The sequence below is a fragment of the Chrysemys picta genome, chromosome 3, assembly GCF_011386835.1.
Source record: "Chrysemys picta bellii isolate R12L10 chromosome 3, ASM1138683v2, whole genome shotgun sequence".
NCBI classification, from domain to species: Eukaryota; Metazoa; Chordata; order Testudines; family Emydidae; genus Chrysemys; species Chrysemys picta.
The window spans coordinates 108975781-108996521 of NC_088793.1; the positions used below are offsets into that span (position 1 = coordinate 108975781).

At 42.4% G+C, this 20741-nt stretch overlaps 1 protein-coding gene and 1 long non-coding RNA gene across 2 annotated transcripts; one reads left to right on the forward strand and one right to left on the reverse strand.

Moving 5' to 3' along the window:
• Positions 1 to 2966: 2966 nt before the first annotated feature.
• On the reverse strand, positions 2967 to 19090 carry FUCA2 (alpha-L-fucosidase 2). Its single transcript, XM_008177149.4, has 7 exons — positions 18815 to 19090; positions 15333 to 15520; positions 12881 to 13220; positions 11992 to 12202; positions 8809 to 8999; positions 7523 to 7631; positions 2967 to 3700 (listed from the first exon to the last, which is right to left on the reverse strand). The coding sequence occupies exons 1-7, from the start codon at positions 18985 to 18987 to the stop codon at positions 3560 to 3562; spliced, it is 1353 nt and encodes a 450-aa protein (XP_008175371.1). The 5' UTR covers positions 18988 to 19090; the 3' UTR covers positions 2967 to 3559.
• On the forward strand, positions 18792 to 20044 carry LOC122173505 (uncharacterized). The gene is made up of 2 exons (XR_006173977.2): positions 18792 to 18928; positions 19236 to 20044. It is a non-coding gene; the product is annotated as an uncharacterized LOC122173505 (long non-coding RNA).
• The last annotated feature ends 697 nt before the right edge of the window (positions 20045 to 20741 follow it).

Consider the following 20741-nt stretch of genomic DNA (forward strand, 5'->3'; position numbering starts at 1 on the left):
CAGAACTTGGGCAATGCGCTTGCACAGATTTCTCGGGAGAGCCACTGTGGTCCTTGTCCCAGTCAGGCTAACTGAGGGGCAGGGGGACCATTGCTGCACACAGGCAAGCTGCATATGGGCCAGGGCAGAAGCCACGTTGCAGTAGAAGACCTCTCTTGCTTCCCAGGTCACCCTCAGCAGCGAGATATCTTCCAGGACGAACTCCTGTAGAAAATGTGGGGACAATGTCCAGTATAAGGGCCCCCTGCCGCTGTTGACTCTCCCTTAGGCACAGAAACCCAGAGGGCAATACAGCCGTGAAACAATCAGTCACGCTTGACGCTGTGCTTACCATTTTGGGGCTCCCGTGGGTTGTGCGCGCTTGCTTTGGGATGGGCAAATTATGCTATTGTGTAGACTGTGCTTGCCCTTGAGTACGGGGGAATCATTGCTCTGTCTGGTGTGAACAATGCTGCCTCTGTTAAGTGTTGCATTTTGCCTTTACAGATGCAACCCTGAGATCTCAGCCGCCCGTGTTATCACCGTCCGAAAGACTCCAAAGAATCAGAAAGAGACCACATAGAAGCAAGGAAGACATGTTGCATGAAGTAATGCAGCATTCAAGTAATGAAAATCAAGGAGTGCAGGAGTGGCGGGAGAGTGAAAGAAGGGTCTGCCAGCAGAATGCGGATCGCCAGCACCAAAGCATGGAGCGCCAAGCGGACTCGATACAGGCGCTCATAGCAATACAGGTGGAGCACTCCCACCCCCGCAGCCCTTGTCCCAAAACTCTTTCCCTTATGCCCCCATGTCACCTCCAACCCACTTTCCCCAACATCCGGGTTCTTACCACCACCAGCTGCCTCCAACACCTGTAGCTTCACCACCCTGCCCTGAAAATTACGACTCTTACCCACTGCACTCAACCCCCATCACCATGCAGTATAGCCATCCTGAAGTGCAGCACTCATTGCACAGCATGCCAGACAGGACATACACAAATCTGTGATTGTACCGTTCCCCACCCCCACCCCCTTGCCCTTCTGTTTCCGAAGTAGTTGTGTTTCTTTTCGATAAATGAATTTTCTTTTCAATGGACTTTTTGGCTTTGAAAACATTCTTTTTTATTGTATAAAGTAAAAGATACCTTAGCCCAGGAAAGGTACAGGCAAGTCAGTGTAGCAAACAGATTCCTACTAACATTGGAACAACTGCACTTCACTCCCGTGCAGGGCACCAGACATTACTGGTGGCTTTCAGCCTCAAATTGCTCCTTCAAGGCATCCCTAATCCTTGCAGCCCCACGCTGGGCCCCCCTAATAGCCTTGCTCTCTGGCTGTTCAAATTCAGCCTCCAGGTGTTGAACCTCTGAGTTCCATACCTGAGTGGATCTTTCACCCTTCCCTTCCCAAATGTTATGGAGGGCACAGCAGGCAGATATAACTGCGGGGATGCTGTCATCGGCCAGGTCCAGCTTCCCATACAGAGAGCGCCAGCAGCTCTTTAAATGGCCAAAGGCACACTCCACAGTCATGCTGCACTGGCTCAGCCTGTTGTTGAACCGCTCCTTGCTGCTGTCAAGGCTCCCTGTGTAGGGTTTCATGAGCCACAACATTAAAGGGTAAGTGGGGTCTCCAAGGATCACAATGGGCATTTCAACTTCTCCTACTGTGATCTTCTGGTCTGGGAAAAAAGTCCCGGCTTGCAGCTTCCTTAACAGGCCAGTGTTCAGAAAGATGCATGCATCATGCACCTTTCCGGGCCAGCCTGCGTTAATGTCAATGAAACGCCCACGGTGATCCACAAACACCTGGAGAACCATCGAGAAATACCCCTTCCGATTAATGTACATGGAGGCTAGGTGGGCTGGTGCCAGAATTGAAGTACGCGTGCCATCTGTCGCCCCTCCGCAGTTGGGGAAACCCATTTATGCAAAGCCTGCCACAATGCCATGCACGTTACCCAGAGTCACAGTTCTTCTGAGCAGGATTTGATTAATGGCCCTGCAAACTTGCATCAACTTGATTCCAACGATCAACTTTCCCACTCCAAACTGGTTAGTGACCTATCAGTAGCTGTCTGGAGTTGCCAGCTTCCAGATTGCAATAGCCACCCGCTTCTTCACCGTCAGGGCAGCTCTCAATCTCGTGTCCTTGCACCGCAGGGTGGGGGTGAGCTCCTCAGACAGTCCCATGAAAGTGGCTTTCTCATCCGAAAGTTCTGCAGCCACTGCTAGTCATCCCAGACTTGCACGACGATGTGATCCCACCACTCAGTGCTTGTTTCCCGAGCCCAAAAGCAGCATCCCACGGTGGTGAGCATGTCCGTGGAGCAAACTCATGTCATATGCGTTACTCGAGTCGATATCATGGTCAGAGCTCTCACTGTCACTTTGGATCATAAAGAATAACTCGACTGCCAAATGTGACGTCGCACATGCTTGACGTGGCAAGACTCGTCAGCATACTCCTGAATAGTTCGGGCTCCATTCCCAAAGACTGAAAGGGAAAACAGAGCGCGCAGTACAAAAAATGCTGAAAGATGGCGCCAAATGTGTACGGCAGCAAAGGGAATGTTGGGATGCGAACCGATGCATCACGGGGCGTTGGGACAGGACCCAGAATGCCCCGCACTCCACACCCCCTTTCCACAAGCCACAGCGCCAGAATGGGAAGAGGTGCTCTGTGGGATAGCTGCCCATAATGCACCACTCTCAATGCCGCTGCAAGTGCTGCAAATGTGGCTACGCCAGTGCACTTGCAGCTGTCAGTGTAGACAGACTGCAGTGCTTTCCCTACTGCGCTCTCCGAAGGCTGGTTTAACTCACAACGCTCTACATCTGCAAGTGTAGCCATGCCCTCAGTGTATTTCTAATGTGGTTGAAAGTGCCTTATTCATGATTTACTACCACACCTGGTAGAATTTTTTCATGTGAAATTATTTTTAATGAAAAATGGCCTTTTTTCAATAACAAACTTTTTCAAAACTTTGGTTTTGATCAATTTTATTTTTGGCTATTTTTCCTTTTTTTTGAGTGGAAAAGAGAGTGAGGAAACAACTGAAATATTTCCATTAGAAAAAAATAAACTTCTGGTTTTAAAAAGTACACAAAATAACTTCAAAAAGGCTGATTGGTATAACTAACCCTTGCCCTGTACACCTGCTTTTTGATCAACTTATCACTGCGGAATTTGGGTACATTCACAACCTTGCTCAAGATTACATTGGACTTTGTTTGAAGCATAATATTAGATTTCTGACCTACTGGTTTCAATTCATCTCTTCAAAAAGCTTGTACACTGACTCAAGGTCCAATGTAATCTTACAAATCCACCCCACCACGTAAAGCTAACCAGTCTTTCAAATCAAAGAGGTTAAATGCTGGAAGTGAAAGGGCCAAATCCTCATTCCGCTGAATCTGGAGCAGCATTTGTCTGCATTAAATCTGCTCCCATCAATCCCAATTTCAGCTGTACATGGAGAGTTCAATATAGTGTATATATAAAATCAAGTTAGAAATGTGAAGTGTTCTCAATAATGTGTGTTAAGAAACAGCAACTGAAGTCTCCATTTGTATCATTCACTTTACATTAGTCAGTTGCAGAGTCCAGCCCCACTGACAGGGTAACTGATTAGGGGTTAGCTGAGGTACAGCCACTGTCATTCCCTTTTCTCCCAGTGAAACCCATTTCAGTTGTCCTTTATGTCCAATCAGCTTCACCTGGGGGGAAAAAAACAAACAATTAAATGAAGTCTATTCAAAGTGACTGTTGTTCCAATGATTCATATCGTAGTCTATTCAAAGTGACTGTTGTCCCAGTGATTACATGCATATATTTTTAGTTAACAGGTCTTTTTAACATAACGGATTAACTATAGGCACCACTGTGCCAGCCACATGAATGGTCAGGGGATGTTCAAAGGTTCTAAACATGCTTCTAAGGAGTTCATATAAATAAGATGGCAAATGTAATGATGCTATGTCCTATGATTTGGGCCAGACTATAGTTATGTTCTACATGCAGATGGCAATGGGAAATCAAAAGGATTTTGAGACACTAGCTCCCTATGTAAAGGGCCAGGTTTCACAATACAAACCAGATCATTGTCTTACAAATTATGGTGTAGTTTACATTTTTTAAATAAATACTACCACAAAAATAGAGCAAAGTGACTATACACAAGCAATGTTCAGATGAATAAGCAGAACATGTACACAAAGATGAAAAGGTTCCAAACATCATAATGCAATGTTACACTTTTGGAAAGTTAGTTAACAGTTTCTTAAACTTGCACTACTTCTTGCCTATAGGAAGAAGTCAGATGCCAACATGGGTATTTTAGGGGAAGCAGGAGTTTTTGTTTTTTTAAAAGATAAGATATTCTGGAATCTACTTTTAAACTGAATTGTACTTTATTGTAATGAAAATAACCATTCTGCTCAACTCAGGAAAATCAATGGTTTTTTAATACACTATTGCTTCATTTAAAAAGCATATTAGAAAGCAGGATTTGTGTGGGGGGGAAATCACTTAAGTAGCTATATAGAAATTATACTATTGTACTTAGGGTGGTATAAATTCTATTCTCAATTTACTCTGCTGTAAGTCAGGAGTAATTGTTTGATTTAGTACAACTGACACGTCCATTACACACACTGTTAACAGTAAGTAAAATTTTGGCAGATTAAAAAAATTTAAAAAAAAACGATAGTGTTCTTTGAACAAGTCTTTGAAATAACTTCCTATTTGTCTATGTTACACTACACTTCCTCTGAAATTTTGACATTGCATTGTGACCAGCTGAAGTCACAAGGAGTATTAATATTTAGAAAGGAAGTAGGGTCTTGTGTCAAAGCATTGGCTTTGTTTTTACATATGGCATTGTTGGCATTGTTTTTACATATCACGAAAGGTGACAGGTATGCATTATTTGAAAACAAAAATGTTCAGGGTTGACTGCACATCTCTCTTATTATGTTTGTACAAAGCCTAGCACATTAAAGCTCCAGTATTGGTAGGGGCCTCTAGGTATTACCATAATGCTGTTACTAATAATGATTAAGAATGCAAAGCTAAGAATGATCTATTCATTTTAAAGTCTCCCCATTCCTTGCCTTTCATCTGAGGCGCGCAGGCCAAATTCTTCAGTGCCATGATAATGTAATTCAGTTGCCAACTGTAATTTGTGCTAAAGTAGCACTGTGTGTGTGTAACACAAGCACCCCCATTTATATACCAAGATGTCATTATGGGGGAAGTGTGCTGAAGTGGGAACAGCTGGTCAAAAATTGGGCATGTCAAGAGGAAAGGCACATTAAGCTAGAGTGGTGTAAACAGCCAAAAAGCTATTCACAAGAGGGTGTAACACCACATCTGTTGGAGATGGAGGAATTACCACCTGCCCTTGTACTCCCATAAGTCAGGGTAGGCTGCCTCAGCAAGACACCCTTAGAACCAAGGGAACATAGTCTAGACTATCTAGCCGCTCAGGGCATCACAGGCCCGGTTGGAAGCCTATTGATGAACGTATTTGCATCCATGACCAGTTTGAAAAAACTAAGAGGTACTACCTGTGAAAGAGATGCTCCCTTATGTCAGAAGTAGGCCTCGTTTATGCCATTTCTCCCTCAGCCAGTGAGGGTCTTTTGACACAAAACACTAGTTTGCAGCAAGCAGGGGTGTAAATCTATGTCACACGAGCCTGCCGCACATGAAGTGTCTGTGTGGACCTTGCTGCCAGGCACTAAAAGTTCCATAGTGATCTACCCTGATTTGAAATGGGAGTAGATTAAAGACACTAGGGAACTTTTTGTGTGCAGCAACAGGGTCCACACAGATACTTAATTTACACCTCAGCCTGCACCAAACTAAGTGTCGAATACACAGGTTCTGAGAGTAAAAGGGAAAAGGCCATGGTGATAACGCTCACCTTCTCCTTAGCCCTCAGGTCTTGGTTCTCAGACCTGCTTTAGATGTGAATGGACCCTCCTCTCAAACTCCCGATATACACAGAACAGTGCAAAAGGGACCAAGCTTAAACTAACATCCAGTGAAGCTTAACCCATCAGCTGGGATACTGAGGGGAAAGGCAGGGCATTAATTGAGATATACTCAGATAATCTTGGCAAGTGATGCACACCCACATGCTGCAGAGGAAGGCAAAAAAACCCCCAAGATCACTGCCAATCTAATCTGGGGGGAAATTCCTTCCTAACCCCACATATGGTGATTAATTAGACCCTAAGCATGTGAGCAACAACCAGCCAGCCCAGCACCTGAGAGAGAGAATGCTCAGGGCCACCCCAGAGCAATGGCCCACCCCAACAGTGTCCCAGCTCCAGCTGTGACAGTCTCTGATCCTTCAGAGGAAGGGCACGAAAAAAACAAACAAACCCAGAATACATTTGTAGGCAGAGAGATCACACATATCTTATGAGGAGGTGTGTGGGATTCCTACACAGTCATCCATCCACACTCTCAAGCACTGTAAAGTCGACATTCTCACCCAGGCTGAGGCAGCATTTGGTAGAAAGCTGTTACTGAATGGGGTGCCCCAGTTACCCTTAAGTTCCTTTACAATTCTATGTAGGTAAACTGAATCCTTCACCCTCCCAAGGGATGACTTGCTGCTTTTTGCATGCCACTGTGAAGGCTGTCTGACATGGAGGGGACTGGGCTTGTCTTAACTACCAGTGTAAGTCAACCTAAGTTACGCTACTCCAGCTTAGGTCGACATACCCTGGTGTCTTCACTGCGCTTCGTTGATGGGAAACGCTCTATGGTCGACTTATCTTACTCTTCTCGGGGAGCTGGAGAGCGTTCTGCTGTCAATTTAGCGGGTCTTCACTAGATCCGATAATCGACACCCACTGCATTGATTGCAGCAGCGTTGATCTCCTGGTAGTGAAGACAAGTCCTCAGACAGAGACAATTCTGTCTTACTGTGTATTTGCATTCTCGGAACCTCCAGGTCAGACAGCTAGACCTTCCCTATGGAGAACTGCGTTAAGTTTGCTGGAGAGGGGTGTCTGCCTCTTGCTTGCTTGTTGAGTAGTTTGAAAGGCAAGTGGGTATTCCTCCAGGAAATCGCTGAATTTCATGTCAAGGCTCTGCTGTGGGAGGTTTGAGTTGAACAGCACTTCTACACTTGAATATAGTTAGCATTTTTCAACTTTGGAAGCTATCATCCTGGGGAGTTCTTCCTAAGAGGTGGTCCTAAGCCCAGGCTTAGAGCAAAGATCTGCTCAGCCCCCAGCTGGCATGGAGCAAGAGAACGCCCTACTATGAAGTCTGATGTGGAGGGTCCTAGACTGAAAGTTAACAGGTAAGAGAATTTTCCCTTTTTTCCAACATATTCTATTCTGTTTTTACATATCACCAAAGGTGACAGGGATGCATTATTTGAAAACAAAAATGTTCAGGGTTGACTGTACATTTTTCAGATATATTCTGACCTATCTTATGAATATGTTCCTTTATTTATTCATAGACAATGCGTTAGAAAGCTCACAGAAGTAGCAAAAAAGACAGTGGTCACTTACTTGTGTCTCTCCAATGATGGTTTTTGGGTCACCAAGTACCAGAGTCCCTGAGATTGGCCAATTAAGGAAAATGGCATAGACTGTCTCTTCTTTAGGTTTGAACGTGTACCTGATTGGACATGGAGAGTCATATAATTTATGTCCAGTTTTTCTTGTAATTATCTACACACTTGAGAGTAATGTACATGTAAAGATTTCAGGACTGGAAAAGGAATTTTAAAAGTTGATGGCAATTAGGGTCACAAACACCACAAGAACTGTTCACATCAGAACTACTGCAATGCAGTCCTCGCCCTGCCGAACTACTATTAAAAAAGTTTGGATTCCAGCAGATCTTTTTTCCAAGTATAATTTATTCTCTACCAAACAATCGTACAAATATTTGTAACACTTCTCTCTCTCTTCTTACATATTAATGTTTCTCATGAGTTTTACTTCCGGCTTTTTATTGTTTCTAGACGTGATATTTATATTTAATAGCCAATGCTGGGCACAGGAGTACAGAACGGCCCACGAGAGAAGGAGAAGCAGTAGGGCCAAAATGCAGATGAGAGCTGGTTGTGGATTACTGGCACAGCAAAGGCATAGAAGCTTAGGAATAGAGAAGGGTCCAGGGACTAGAAAGGGGTAAATTTGATCGGTGATTTCACCAGAAATGACATTACCATTATTTTACCAAATAATCTATCCATCATACTCAATTTGAGAGAGGTCATGGCCATCCTACTATTGATCAGAGTTGTTTTCTAGGATTTTTTTAAAACAAATTCCAGCTTTGGAAGCTATTATTGTGGGGCATTCTTTCTAAGGATCCTTAAAAAAAGTGGCTAATTTTTTTAAAAAAGTGCTTTAACATGTCTGTCCTTCTCATGATAGTGATATTGACTTACTTCTTATAAGCAGTTTTATATTGTATCAATCAATATTCTACAGCAATTCCTAGGTCCTGCTTTAGTTTTTCTGCTACTTTGGCTAAGAGGCATAAATAGGCCAAAGATACACATCGAGCTTTTGTTTCAGTCTGCATTGGAAGCATGCACTCTCGTCTCCCAGTTTTTTTCCCCTAATCATTACGATGTACTAACTTCACTAGTGTCCAGTATATATATTCTTCCTTTAGGCATCTACCTTGGCTTGCCGAAAGGGTTCTTTTCTGAGACAGCCAAATAGCATACAAATTAAGGTAGTGGTTTCTTTATTGTAAATACTTGTCCACTAGAAATTGGACAATTTCACAAAAGGGTCTCAATAGTTATATTTTCTGCATATTGTTTCACTAGTCTTACCACACTCCTGGTGTGACAGTGTCATTCTGAGTTCTCCATGGTTTAGTTCCATAAATGGCTTCTCCATTGACTCTCAGCCAGTCACCCATCTGCCTTAGGCGTTCTTGGAATATAACATCAATGCGACCATCATGGGTGGGCCCAATGTTCATCAGGAGATTTCCCCCACATGATACTGTTTCTACAAGTTGCTGAAACATTTAGAAAAGTCAGAATGTTAAGATTATGGCCAATGAAGGCATACACATTGTTTGGTGTTCTTACCAAAACTTAGTAGTGTACTCTGCTCTACACATATGGGTTGAAAGGGCTGAATCAGTATTTGACATTGCAATATGTTAGTGGTTCCAATAGTTTCTACAAAATTTAAGCGTCCATTAAAAATGTAACATTTTTAGCTCTTATGGCTCAAGAAAACCTTCCAAATGTGATCTCATTCTGTGATGCCTGACTAACTCTGCATTTTTTCAGTCTGTCTGCATTATGAATTATCTGCTCCCCATTTGTTTAACTGGGGGGTTGATTCTGAACCCTATTGATGACTGATATCAGTCGTTTTATATTGTAAACATCCAGATATTCTGAAATGGTGGTCAGAGTCTGGGATTGTAGTTGGATACTGTGAAGAGTACTGATACACACACACACACTCACACAATCTTACTTCTTTAGTTACACTAAAAAAAACTACTTGTACTGCAGAATAAAATGAAATTAAACAAATATCTTTGGTTTCTGCAGCTGAATACTTTTCATTTCTTTTCAGAACTATTTTGTATTTAATACAGGAGTTTAAAGTAAACTGCAGCACCTAAACTATTAGGAGAGAGCTTACACACTAAGACCTCGATCCTGCAACTGAATTCAGGTGGGTGGACCTCCTGTGTCTGCACAAAGCCCTCTTGAACTCAGTGAGGCTCCATGCAGGTGCAGGGGTCCACCTGCAAAGAACCAGCTGCAGGATCAGGATCCTACCCTATCTTGCTAATTTGTTTTAAATCACAATTATCTGCATATCCAACTTTCATGAACAAAGTATTTTAATTTAAAAATGCAAGTAAAAGATTGGATTGCATTGGGGAAAATAAAACACCTAAAAAAACCCAGATGCAAAGTAACAAGGAAGTCATTCCTGAAACAACCAAATATACTAAAGCCTTTTGCATTTCTCTCACACCGGAGACTGATGAACACCTGGAGCCCATGCACTCTGAAATAATTCCCTACTGTTGTATTAGGTAAAATTCTCATTGACTTCAGCAGGCATTAAAGTGTTGAAAAGCTACAGGATCTCCTCCAAATTTGGGTATATGAGGTACAATATGTACATATATCTGTATGAATGTTTGTTTCTTTCTTGGACATAATATTTTGTTTGACATACTGTACATCAAATTACTTAACCCGTAGAAGGGCTTAGTTGTTAATACACCAATTAAATGACTGTAGGTTCATTTGGAAGTCTCGAATTGGTAGGATCAATAAAACATCAGTTTTATTATCACAGATTTTACAGGATTACCTGTGGGAGAAGTTAGAATTAGCCAGCAGAAATTCAACCCATTCCCTAGGAACTACTTCCTTTGTGATTAACTAATTGTCACTGAAATCCTAGTCTGTGGTCACACTTCTATTGGAACCTTTACTAGCATGCTTTTCTGGCAACTGGCCCTTTACATTGGGAAGAGCGAAACAGCTACAACCATTAAGTTGCTATTTTGTAGCTGACGGCTGAGGGCTACATCTCACTTCCTTCTACCTGGCAAGTACTGATAGCTCTTACTGTGGTTTATCTTGGTTTTTCTTTCATGCCTCAGAAAAGGCCACCTTCATATTTTTATATTTATACCCGCAGATTTTTTAAACTAGTGGACACTGATAGCTTGCATTATACTTAAGGTTAGTTCCATCTTAAATTATTTAAAAAATTGTAAGAAATTACATGTAAGACCTACACCTAAGATAAAAATGTAACTCAGCTGTTAGACTGTTAGCTGTTAACTCTAACCCAGCTGTTAGACTGCAAAGTCCAGCCATCAAACGAAAGCTAGATTTGGGTTATGTGATAATATCAAACTAACCACACACACAAAATAGCTGAGTATTACAACTGCAAATTTCACTGTGTTGTGACTACTCCTCAGAGATTAAAGTTTCTAGTTGATCTGATCTAGTTGTCTCTAAATGTGTGCAAGTAGTAAGTTTGGGAGCACCCTTTGAATTCTGGAGGGCAATGAAGGTTGCCGGTGGAGACAGAAGTGTATTTGGGTTCTTTGGATGAGTCAGCAATCTGTTCTCAGCACTGTCTGTTGTCAAACTCATAAGGTGATGTTGAGGGTGAAATGAGAAAAGAAGGAAGAGGGACAGGCAAACCCAAATTCCACAACATGGACCAGCCTTCAAATCTGGGTCAGATGTAACAAAGTCAGTCTTGGATTGCTATTTCCACCAATCTGTAAGAAACATTCATATTTCTATCCTGTCTTTGGAAAACTTTTATCCTTTTGTATTTATGAAATAGCAACATTTAAATGTAGAGTATCACCCTTTGCACTGCATGAATGTAGACTCTCTTTTTTGGAAACAATTAGCTATATGCTGTGTAAACAGGGATTCAGCAATCATAAAGCCCATCCACTTCTATGGAATTTAATGCGTGTTTTGCCATTGATTTCAGTGGCAGCAGGATTGGTTCCCCGAGTGTTGCTGGCAGAATATTCTGGGAGATATGAATAGAAAACTACAGAAACAATAATGACTCTTTTGTATTTAAATGCCACAAACACTTAAAGTGTGTAATTTGCATAAAATACTTAGAAGAATACTAAATACCCATGGCTTTATTATTACTTCATATTTGTCACCATAGTGTAGGAGCAGAGAGAACCTTAAAGACAGAAGTGCAATAAAAGTAACTGAGTGGAATTTATGGGCCTGATCCTCATCTTGCTTATACATGTGTAAATTACAAGTAATTCCACTGAAGTCAAACTGGTGTAAGAGAGAGGAGAATCAAACCATAGTTAAGGTAGAGCCATTACTGAACTTAGTTTGATAATATAATCAAAGGAAATGATCATCAAGAGATCACATAGTAAGTTATTTCTTACCATTACATTGGTGAACTATAATAATCAGAAGTAATGACCAGATGTTGTATACCATATCTCTGTCTTACTGTACCTTTACCAGTTCTTCAATCGTGAGGTAATCACTTAGCTGCGTATTCCTCCTATAACCCCATGACCATTTGTCTATGGTCATACAGTTCTCCCACTTATGAGGCAAAAGGTGTCCTGGGTTATAGCGGTCGCTGCAGGTGTAGTATCCACCATGTTTACAGATGCTGCCAACTCCCCAACGATCATTTGTTACAACTGTATCCCGAACTGGGCTGAAATTACAGACATTTTAAACAAATGGGTATGATTTTTAATTATTTAGACTAAATGTCAGCTCTTTTCCCCAGAAATTCACATTCAAGATGTCTTCTGTATTCCTAATTTTCCTCTTTACACAATGCAAATGGGTAAGAAATCTGGACTGAGATTTCTGTCTCTGAGGTCTTACACAGAATGAGAGTAGCGAATGGACCTGCTTCTGCACTCCTTACTCAGGCATGCCTCCGACGGTCTGCCATGGAAATAGATAGCAGTACAGATCCTTCAATATACACTGTGCCTTATGTGCAGAGTCAAAGGCACAGTCTGTGAAGAAAGTGTCCTGATCATATTCTTAACAAAACCACCTACTTGCCATCATGGTAGATGACCGTTGCTTACAGGAGAATAAAAATAGATAGAATGGGCAGACCATGTTAATGGAACAACTTGTGGACCTGCTTGACATTTTTCATGAAAATGTTCACAGTTTTTCAGCCATGTCTAATTATTTGGTTGTTAAAGGGAATACTCTTCCCTGACTTGATCCCTTATATTGCAGGGGAATTAAATGGTTAAGTGCCCATTAAGTGAAACAAGGGAACCCACACAATATATGGAAAATGAGACAGAAACTATAGACTGGCCAAAGTTCCAATTTAAGGGCTAAATATATGATAAAAACAAGATACCTGTCGTTATACAGCCAGGCTAAAAACCCAGTGCTGTTCCAGTAAGTATCTGGTGCGTTACCATCCCCATCAGACCAGAGGATCTCTGGTTGGTATTTCATCACAATCTCATAGAGCTCAGGCAATGACTTGGCAGTTGGAAACTGTCTTGTCTTGAATACATTGGAGGCATCATAAAGGAAGAGAGGATTGAACCATTCAAAGAGAGAGTGATACAGCCCAAAGTGCAAATCAGTCCTGGTTCTAATAGATGTTGCTAGTTCAGCCACAATGTCCCGTTTTGGTCCTACATTGACCGCATTCCAATTCCAAGAGTATTTGGACCCCCACAAAGTAAAACCTAGAAAAAGAAAGTTGAAGGATAAAAGAGAATAAAAAGCACTGTAAGCATATTCTTATATATGCTATGCTATTAGTCAAACACGCATGCTGATTGCAGTTCCCCAGGAAGAGGAATTAGGCTCTCCCCTCTTCTGCAGCTCCCCAGAAAGAAGAATTAGGCTCTCCCCACTTCTGCTTGCCCTATCACTGAAATCTCTAGTTATGTATAACCATAATATTCCTTCCTTTAGAAGAATCCAATATCAAAATGTTGCTTAAAAATTATTATATAAAGAACCATGTCTACAAATAACACAACTCTCACTTTCTCCACTAAGCAGACAATTATTCTTTCCTCATATTAAGTGTTCATTCCACACAGATTTTCCTTGTAAACAGGGTATAAACACTGCCACTTTTGGGGGGCATCTTGATGATTGCTTGGATGCATCAAATATATCATCTCAATATACATCCAAGAATAGGAAAATATTTGATACATTCAGTGACTTAAAAACTTTCCCCTCTATCATTTGCATTCAAAGACTCTTCTGCTCTCTTGGTTGTTATATCTTATGAAATGCTCCCTGACATATTAAAAAGTTTAATCAAGCTCTCAATAAATTTATCTGGGCAGAGGGAAAATCTAGAGTAGCCTTTAAAAAGCTAAACCTAACATTAAGTACCAGTGGCTTTAACTTTTCAGGTATCTGGATTTATAACTCAGCAGCCCAGTGTAGGCATGTTCAATACTGCTGCATTTCAGCTAAGCCTAAACCAGACTAGACCAAGGCCAGAAAGGCTAGATAGACTTTCATCTTCAAGGAGCTTTACAAACATTATCTAACAAATCTTCACAGCACTTCTGGGAACTGGGTCAATACCATTATCCCCATTTTAGTAAGACAAACAGGTTAATGTATTTGCTCAAGGCCACAAAAGAAGCTGCCTGAAATTCAGGCTGCTGTGAATGGGAGTTTTGCTCTTAACTTCAGTGGGCCCAGGGTTTCAGCCCATGTGTCAGAACTGGGTTTACTGGTTGCCAGTCCTGTGCCCACACCCTGCCTCGCTCTTAAAAACAAGTTTTGGACTAACGACTGTGTTCAACAGACCTGATGGAGTGGAACAGCAGGCCATTGCTTTGATAATATCACTGTGAGATTTTTCTTCTCCTAAGAACTGGTGCAAGCCTACCAAGCTGCTTACAGTCTTAGGTTTGGGGCCAGAGAGTATCTGACATTCCAGTACTAATTGCTACCTCTGTGGACCTGCCAAGATGTGGTATTGTGAAGCTTGATAGGATTTATCAAAAGGAGGAAGATGAAAAGAGTACAAAGGGCGAAAGTACAGTCTTGTGGTGATCGCACAGGACCAAAGCTCGGGCAGTATGGATTGGTTCCCTGCTTTGCCACAGACTTCTTGTGTGACCCTGTGAAAGTCACTTAAATCTCTGTGTGTCAGTCTTCCAAATGGTGATGATAAATGGCGGTAAAATGGTGATGATAATACTGCCTTTGTCTACCTTGTCCATTTAGACTGTAAACTCTTTGGGATAGGGATTGTCTCTTACTATGGGTATGTATAGCACCTAGTACCACGGAGACCTGATCTTGATTTGGACTTTTAGCTGCAACAGTAATAATAGAAATCAAGCTACTAATGTTGAAATATAATTGTGCATATTTCAAAATCTGCAACCAACTCCCAAGAGCATATTGTACCTTTCTTGGAGAAATGTACAGAGCTAACAAACTCTGCACACAGTACTGTTCTATATGAAACAGAACACAATTTACTCTTGTGGTTCATAAAGCAATAAAAAGCTTAGAGCTAAATTACGCAACAGTCAGACATTAACAACTTCTGTGGCTGTTGTAGGAAGCTCTGCAGCACTCTTAACTTCAGTCATTGCAACCAATAGCAGAAGGAATAATGTGATAACAAATTCTTCCTTCTATCAATGTTCCAGCCTTTTATAGGGGATATGGGCTAACAAATACCACTTTTATTCTTGCCAGATTTTTAGCATCTAGCCAGCTGGACAAGATAGCTTCACCTGGGTTTTTCTTCTGCTACAATAAATGAACCACGAACTGCAACAATTGCCAGCACTTGTGCACATTCTATTTACCTTCATGATGTTTTGAAGTCAAGACAACATATTTTGCACCAGAAGCCTTCAGAATATCTGCCCACTGGTTGGCATCAAAAAACTCAGCTGTAAACAAAGGGCCAAAATCTTCATAACTGAAGCCAGGAGGATAATTTGTTTCCATAAATTGTACATAGGGCTGTCTTTTTTCCTTCTGCCAGTACCACCTTCCAAATACACAATAAAAATATCCAATGACATTTTAAAAATATATATAATTAAAATAATCAATTCCTGTTTTGCCATTCTAAAGGGCAGTGCACACTGACACAGACATACTGTGGAAGGACACTGGAAATAAAATAAAACTGCTTCAGGCAATAATAGCCTTGATATTTGGAGGCACCCTGGTCTACCTTACTCAAGGACTTCATTTGAGGGACTCCCAGTGTTTCCTACTGAGCTGTGTTGTACACCAGCTAAAATTTGATGGGAGTGGGGAAAATAATGCTGAAAACTTACAACCAGGGCTGGTGTGGGATGTAGGCAGCTACGTTGGGTGCCAGTTTTGTAGGAACATCCCTAGTCTGGGCCAGCACAGCTATGGACTTCTTTAAGTGTGCACCCCCTGTAGAAGAGTAAGAGCAGCCATACCAGCACAGCACAGCTTTTTTGCTTCTGCCTCTTTAAGGGGACCACCACTTTGCAGTAGCTACTTGGGATGACAGCCATCTCACTGCTCCATCTACCTCCACCCCAAGCACAGTTTTTAGGGAGTTTTGCTTCTTTAAGGATGGCCCATACCCCACATCAGCAGCAGCAAAAAATTGCAGCATAGACAGAAGCATGACTCCAGTGTGGCTGTCCCCCCACACCAACACAGGTATGAGGAGGTGTGACAGGGTGGACTAGGTCTAGAAGCCTCATGGCCTTGCCATACCCTGTTCCAGAAAAGCACAGAGGAGAAGTCCTTCCAGCAGCCTAGAGTGGTTTTAGAGGAACTGCCAATCAGAGGGGCTGCTGAAGCGACCAATCCGGGGCCAGGAGGGCCATATAAAAAGAAACAGCAGAACAGTCAGTTGCTGCCTGGAGCTTACAGAGGGAGAAGTGGGTGCCTGGCTGGAAGAGCAGCAGGACTGTCGACAGATCAGTGAGGGCAGGCTGAGCCCAGGGGACCAAGCCCAGAAGTTCACCAGACCAGGTGAGGGTACCATGATGGACCCTGCTGGTCTGGTTGAAGAGTGTGCCCAGACAAGGGCTGCCGAAAGGACACCAACTGAGGGTACTGAGATGGACCTCTCTTGGGCTGTTAAAGAAGGCAGTGCCTCTGGGAAGGATGCCCTTGTACTATGGGGCCATGAGCAAGAACTAGAGACTGTATACCCAGAAGGGGGGACAGTGTGTGTGACTCGGCTGGAGGGCTCAGTCACTGAAGACCCGCCAAAAGAACCATTGGCCAGGGGAGTGCTTCCCGCTGTTCAAAGCGGAGGGATTGCAGGCATGTATCAACCAGAGAGGTGGATGCCAGCCCAATTACAGGAGGGAATTCCCAGGGCAGCAAAACGTTCAGCACCAGCCCTGTAGATTAGTGTTTTCCACATAGAGAAAAAAGGTGGGTGAAATCATATCTTTTATTGAACCAACTTCTGTTGGTCAAAGAAACAAGCTCTGTGTAGTGCTTAATCTTGTCTCTTTAACCAACAGAAGTTAGCCCAATAAAATATATTACCTCATGCACCTTGTCTCTAATATCCTGGGACCGACATGGCTACAAGAATACTGCTTACTACATAAACAGTTCCCCGTCTATGGGCATAGTACGGATAGCATGAGTCTGTCACCTTAGAAATGCTATGGCCAGTAGTAAGGGTTTGTGGGGTTACAGTCATTAGGTTTCAGAGAGTGAGGCAGAGCAGCAGAGACCTGCTGGTAAGCTTAGACATACACTGATCATTCAAAATTGGGTAGGAAAATAAACTGAGTTTTTAAAAAATGTGTTTAAATTGCAAATTGAGGATCAGAGTCTGATCTCAACAATACTCACGTAAATCCAGAGTAACTCTGCTGATATCGATAAAGTTACCCCAAATTAACATGGGCAGAAGTGAGAACAGAACCTGGCCCCTTGTGGGGAAAAAACTGTACGAAAAGGCCCAGAAATCTTCCTGTGGAAAAATAGTTGCAATCTCAAGACATTTTAGTGTCTAAGGAAACTGACCCCACCTTCCCCTCTCGTCTCCTTTGCCATGCACAGGTGGCTAATGACATTAAAACTGACGGAACTGAAATTACAAAAGAAACAAACTGAAAAGTGATCTGCTGAGATCAGAGAAGTGGGAGCAACTGCAGGCCAAGGAAGAAAGTTGGTACTGACAAACAGAAGGCTGTAATGACAGGGTAAATTGGGGTATACCACAGGTGTAAATGCTATTTACAGTCAATAGTTACTCCACATTTACACCAATGTAAGAGCAAAATCTGATACATGGCTAATAAATAACAGCTCAAATACAAAATGAGGGGACATAACAAAGCAACCTCATTCATTGCATTAAAGTGAGTTTATTTTAATCTTGTACTACCTTAACATTTCTTTTTTGTGTAATCAAGCACTGTAGTTATCATAGGAAGGTCTGCAGTCAGGATTGAGGAGAGAAGGGGTTTACAAGATGATCATTTCTATTTATGGGGAAATTCTGCCCTCATTTACAGCCTATAGAACTTCATTATTTTCCAAATGACTGCACAGAGTGCCCAGCCCATAAATAAAGATCCACATATAAAAGTTTGAGGACAACCGGCATTGAAAGTGTAAGTGAGGATTTGGAAATATTACACAGTAGGAGGATAGTTTTGCCAGTGGATGGATCTGTATGGTTAATATACTAGGCAGGAAAAGTAATTTTTTGCAATGACATTTCAACCATAACCTTTCTTTTGGAAGGATCTGTATCATGGTCAAAGCTTTCTTTTCTATTTTTGGTACATTTGGTACCTTTATGTTTGAGGTAGAGCCCTTTTGCTCTACATCAGATGCATGAATACTTTCAGGAGTTAAGAGAATAAACAGCATTAACACTCTCAAACTAGAGATGGCATTTCAGCCAGGAATATTTTACACTGTACTAAGAATATTCTCTTAACTTGTACTTAGTATCAAAGGCAGTCAAGACAGCATCTTTATTCTTTGTCCAGAAAAATTAAGTAGTAAAGTGCAGCCCACATCAAAGAGCTGTTTCAACCCATCCCCTGCAGCTCTACTATGTGTTGGCAAAATTCTGCCTTCAGAAAATCATGTTTTGCCAGATTTTACTGCTAAGAGACAAGGGAATAATTATCACATTCACTGGGGGAGGGAGGGAGGGAAGAGAGAGTGAAAGGTTGTTTACTACAGGATGCAGCTTCATTAGGGAAGGAAGAAAGAACAACAGGCTGCTCTGTCGACAGAAAGAGCAAGGGGAGGTTAAAGAGGCATAAAGGAGGAAGTGAAGAGCTGAGAGTCAAACGCATGGAAGCCTCACCAGAACCACTCACTGCCGAAGCTGGGCACGGAGAACACGCCCCAGTGGATGAAGATGCCAAACTTGACTTCATCAAACCAGGTCGGAAGTGGTCTGGAATCCAGAGACTCCCAGGTAGGATCATAGCGCGCACTACATCCCTGCGGGGAAAGGAGCAGAAAGAGGAGCAGCATAGCTGGCAACGGCAGGATGCAGCCTGCGACTCGGGAGAGCAGCAGTCGTTGGCTGGGGGTGGTGTGTTTAATGTCTCACGTGAGAGCAGTCAGATGACAGCCCGCGACAGGCAGGGCTGCTTCCTGCTCCTTTTTAGTACACCCACCTAGGCTGCTGGATGCAGTTTAATGCAATGTTTAGCAAGGGCGGGGCACTGGAGGACAAGGAGATTACGAGAAGAATTTCTGAGTCTGATTTTTTTTTTCAGGCTTGCAGAGCAAGGAAAGGAGGCTTGGAGGGAAGCTGAAATCAGGCCCTACATTAGTGTCTCTTAGGGAACCCAGGATAAATGGGCAGTGTGAAATTTGTAGTGCACACAGTCACTGTTTTAACGACTCAACCTGGTGCTGTTTGCCCTCAAATGCTATATAAATCGATGGGATTTGAGCCCCTCATCCCTGGCCCCACCCCAGAGCCCACATCCCCAGCCGGAGTCCTCACACCCCTGCACCATCCAGGGCCAAGACTTCGTTGCCCTGTTCCAAGTGCAGTTGGTTTAAGACAGACCTGCTGTTACATACAGTATGATCACTAGCGTGGTGGGTGCATAGAGATTGAGCGATGCATTATGAAAAGTCCCAAAGAAAAAAGGAAATTTACCTCTCATTATTTATAAATGTTATCACTTAAGGAAAATTAAACCGTAAGCCTGCCCACCTTCCTCCCTGGAACTATGAGTTCTGTAGAGTCTCATTTGGGAAGAGACTGCCGGATTTTGGAGCAGTGTTTAATTTAGGCCCTTGTTAAAGAATCTCCCACTTAAGGGGAAGGATTTTGCATTGTGTTTCAAAGAGTCATTTAAAATCTCACTCATCTTGTGAATTCTCTCCAGTTCTGATTAACCCAGCTTGATAGCCCCCCTCTCCCGCTGAAAACAACTGTGGAGGCATGACATAGACCGTGAACATCTGAATAAATGTCTGGAAAAGTGCTTTATTGTGCTCACTAGAGCTGTTTGAATTGTAAAAAAAAATTAAACTTCAATACATTTTTCACAAAAAATATATACCATTGGAACCAAGTGCCAAGTTATCATTTATTTCTGAAATTTTATTTGAGCACAGCCTAATTCAGGAAATATGCTCTATTTTGGCCATAACTTTCAATTACCACAAAGTGGCAGTGTTTCAGAGCATTGCTGATAGAAATGGAGGATTTTCTGTAATGTACTTAGTACTAGTGCATAGTACATCAAGTAGCAGAATTGCATGATTTCAAGGTTTCATAGCACAATGCTTATATGTAAGCAATTTTACGATGGCCAAAACTCTGAGGGAGAGGGGGAAGTTCCTGGCAGGTGCAGGAGAGTTTTCAGAAAAGATGATTTGGCAAAACTCACTTGAAGAAGTGCTTGTGTTGTTCGAAAGCTTTTCTCTCTCACCTGCAGAAGTTGGTCCAATAAGAGATATTACCTCACCCACCTTGTCTCTCAAAAATCACAGGAATTTTCAAAGATGAACATGGATGTTGCTGTATTTTTCAAAATTCATCCCTGGCTCTGAGCATGCAATCTGCCTGGTCACTCTTTCTTAAGCTGTACATTCAGCCACCAGGCTTCTCGGCTGTCACATGAAGCTATGGTACCCTGCCACTCCAGTGCTCAATCATAAACAAATGCAGTGTCACCCCAATCCTCCTTTTGGACTCAGGCACTCATCAGGCACCCATCTGGAGGCGGGCTAGTTTGGGGCTCGGGGAGGGGCACCCCTCCCCC

Coding starts and splice junctions, on each gene's coding strand:
- FUCA2 (XM_008177149.4), bottom strand. CDS start 18,987: ATGCTGCTCCTCTTTCTGCTCCTTTCCCCGCAGGGATGTAGTGCGCGC. Junction 15,521..18,814: donor TTCGGCAGTGAGTGGTTCTG/GTGAGGCTTCCA, acceptor TGTATTTGGAAG/GTGGTACTGGCAGAAGGAAA. Junction 7,632..8,808: donor ACTGTCACACCAGGAGTGTG/GTAAGACTAGTG, acceptor ATGTCCAATCAG/GTACACGTTCAAACCTAAAG.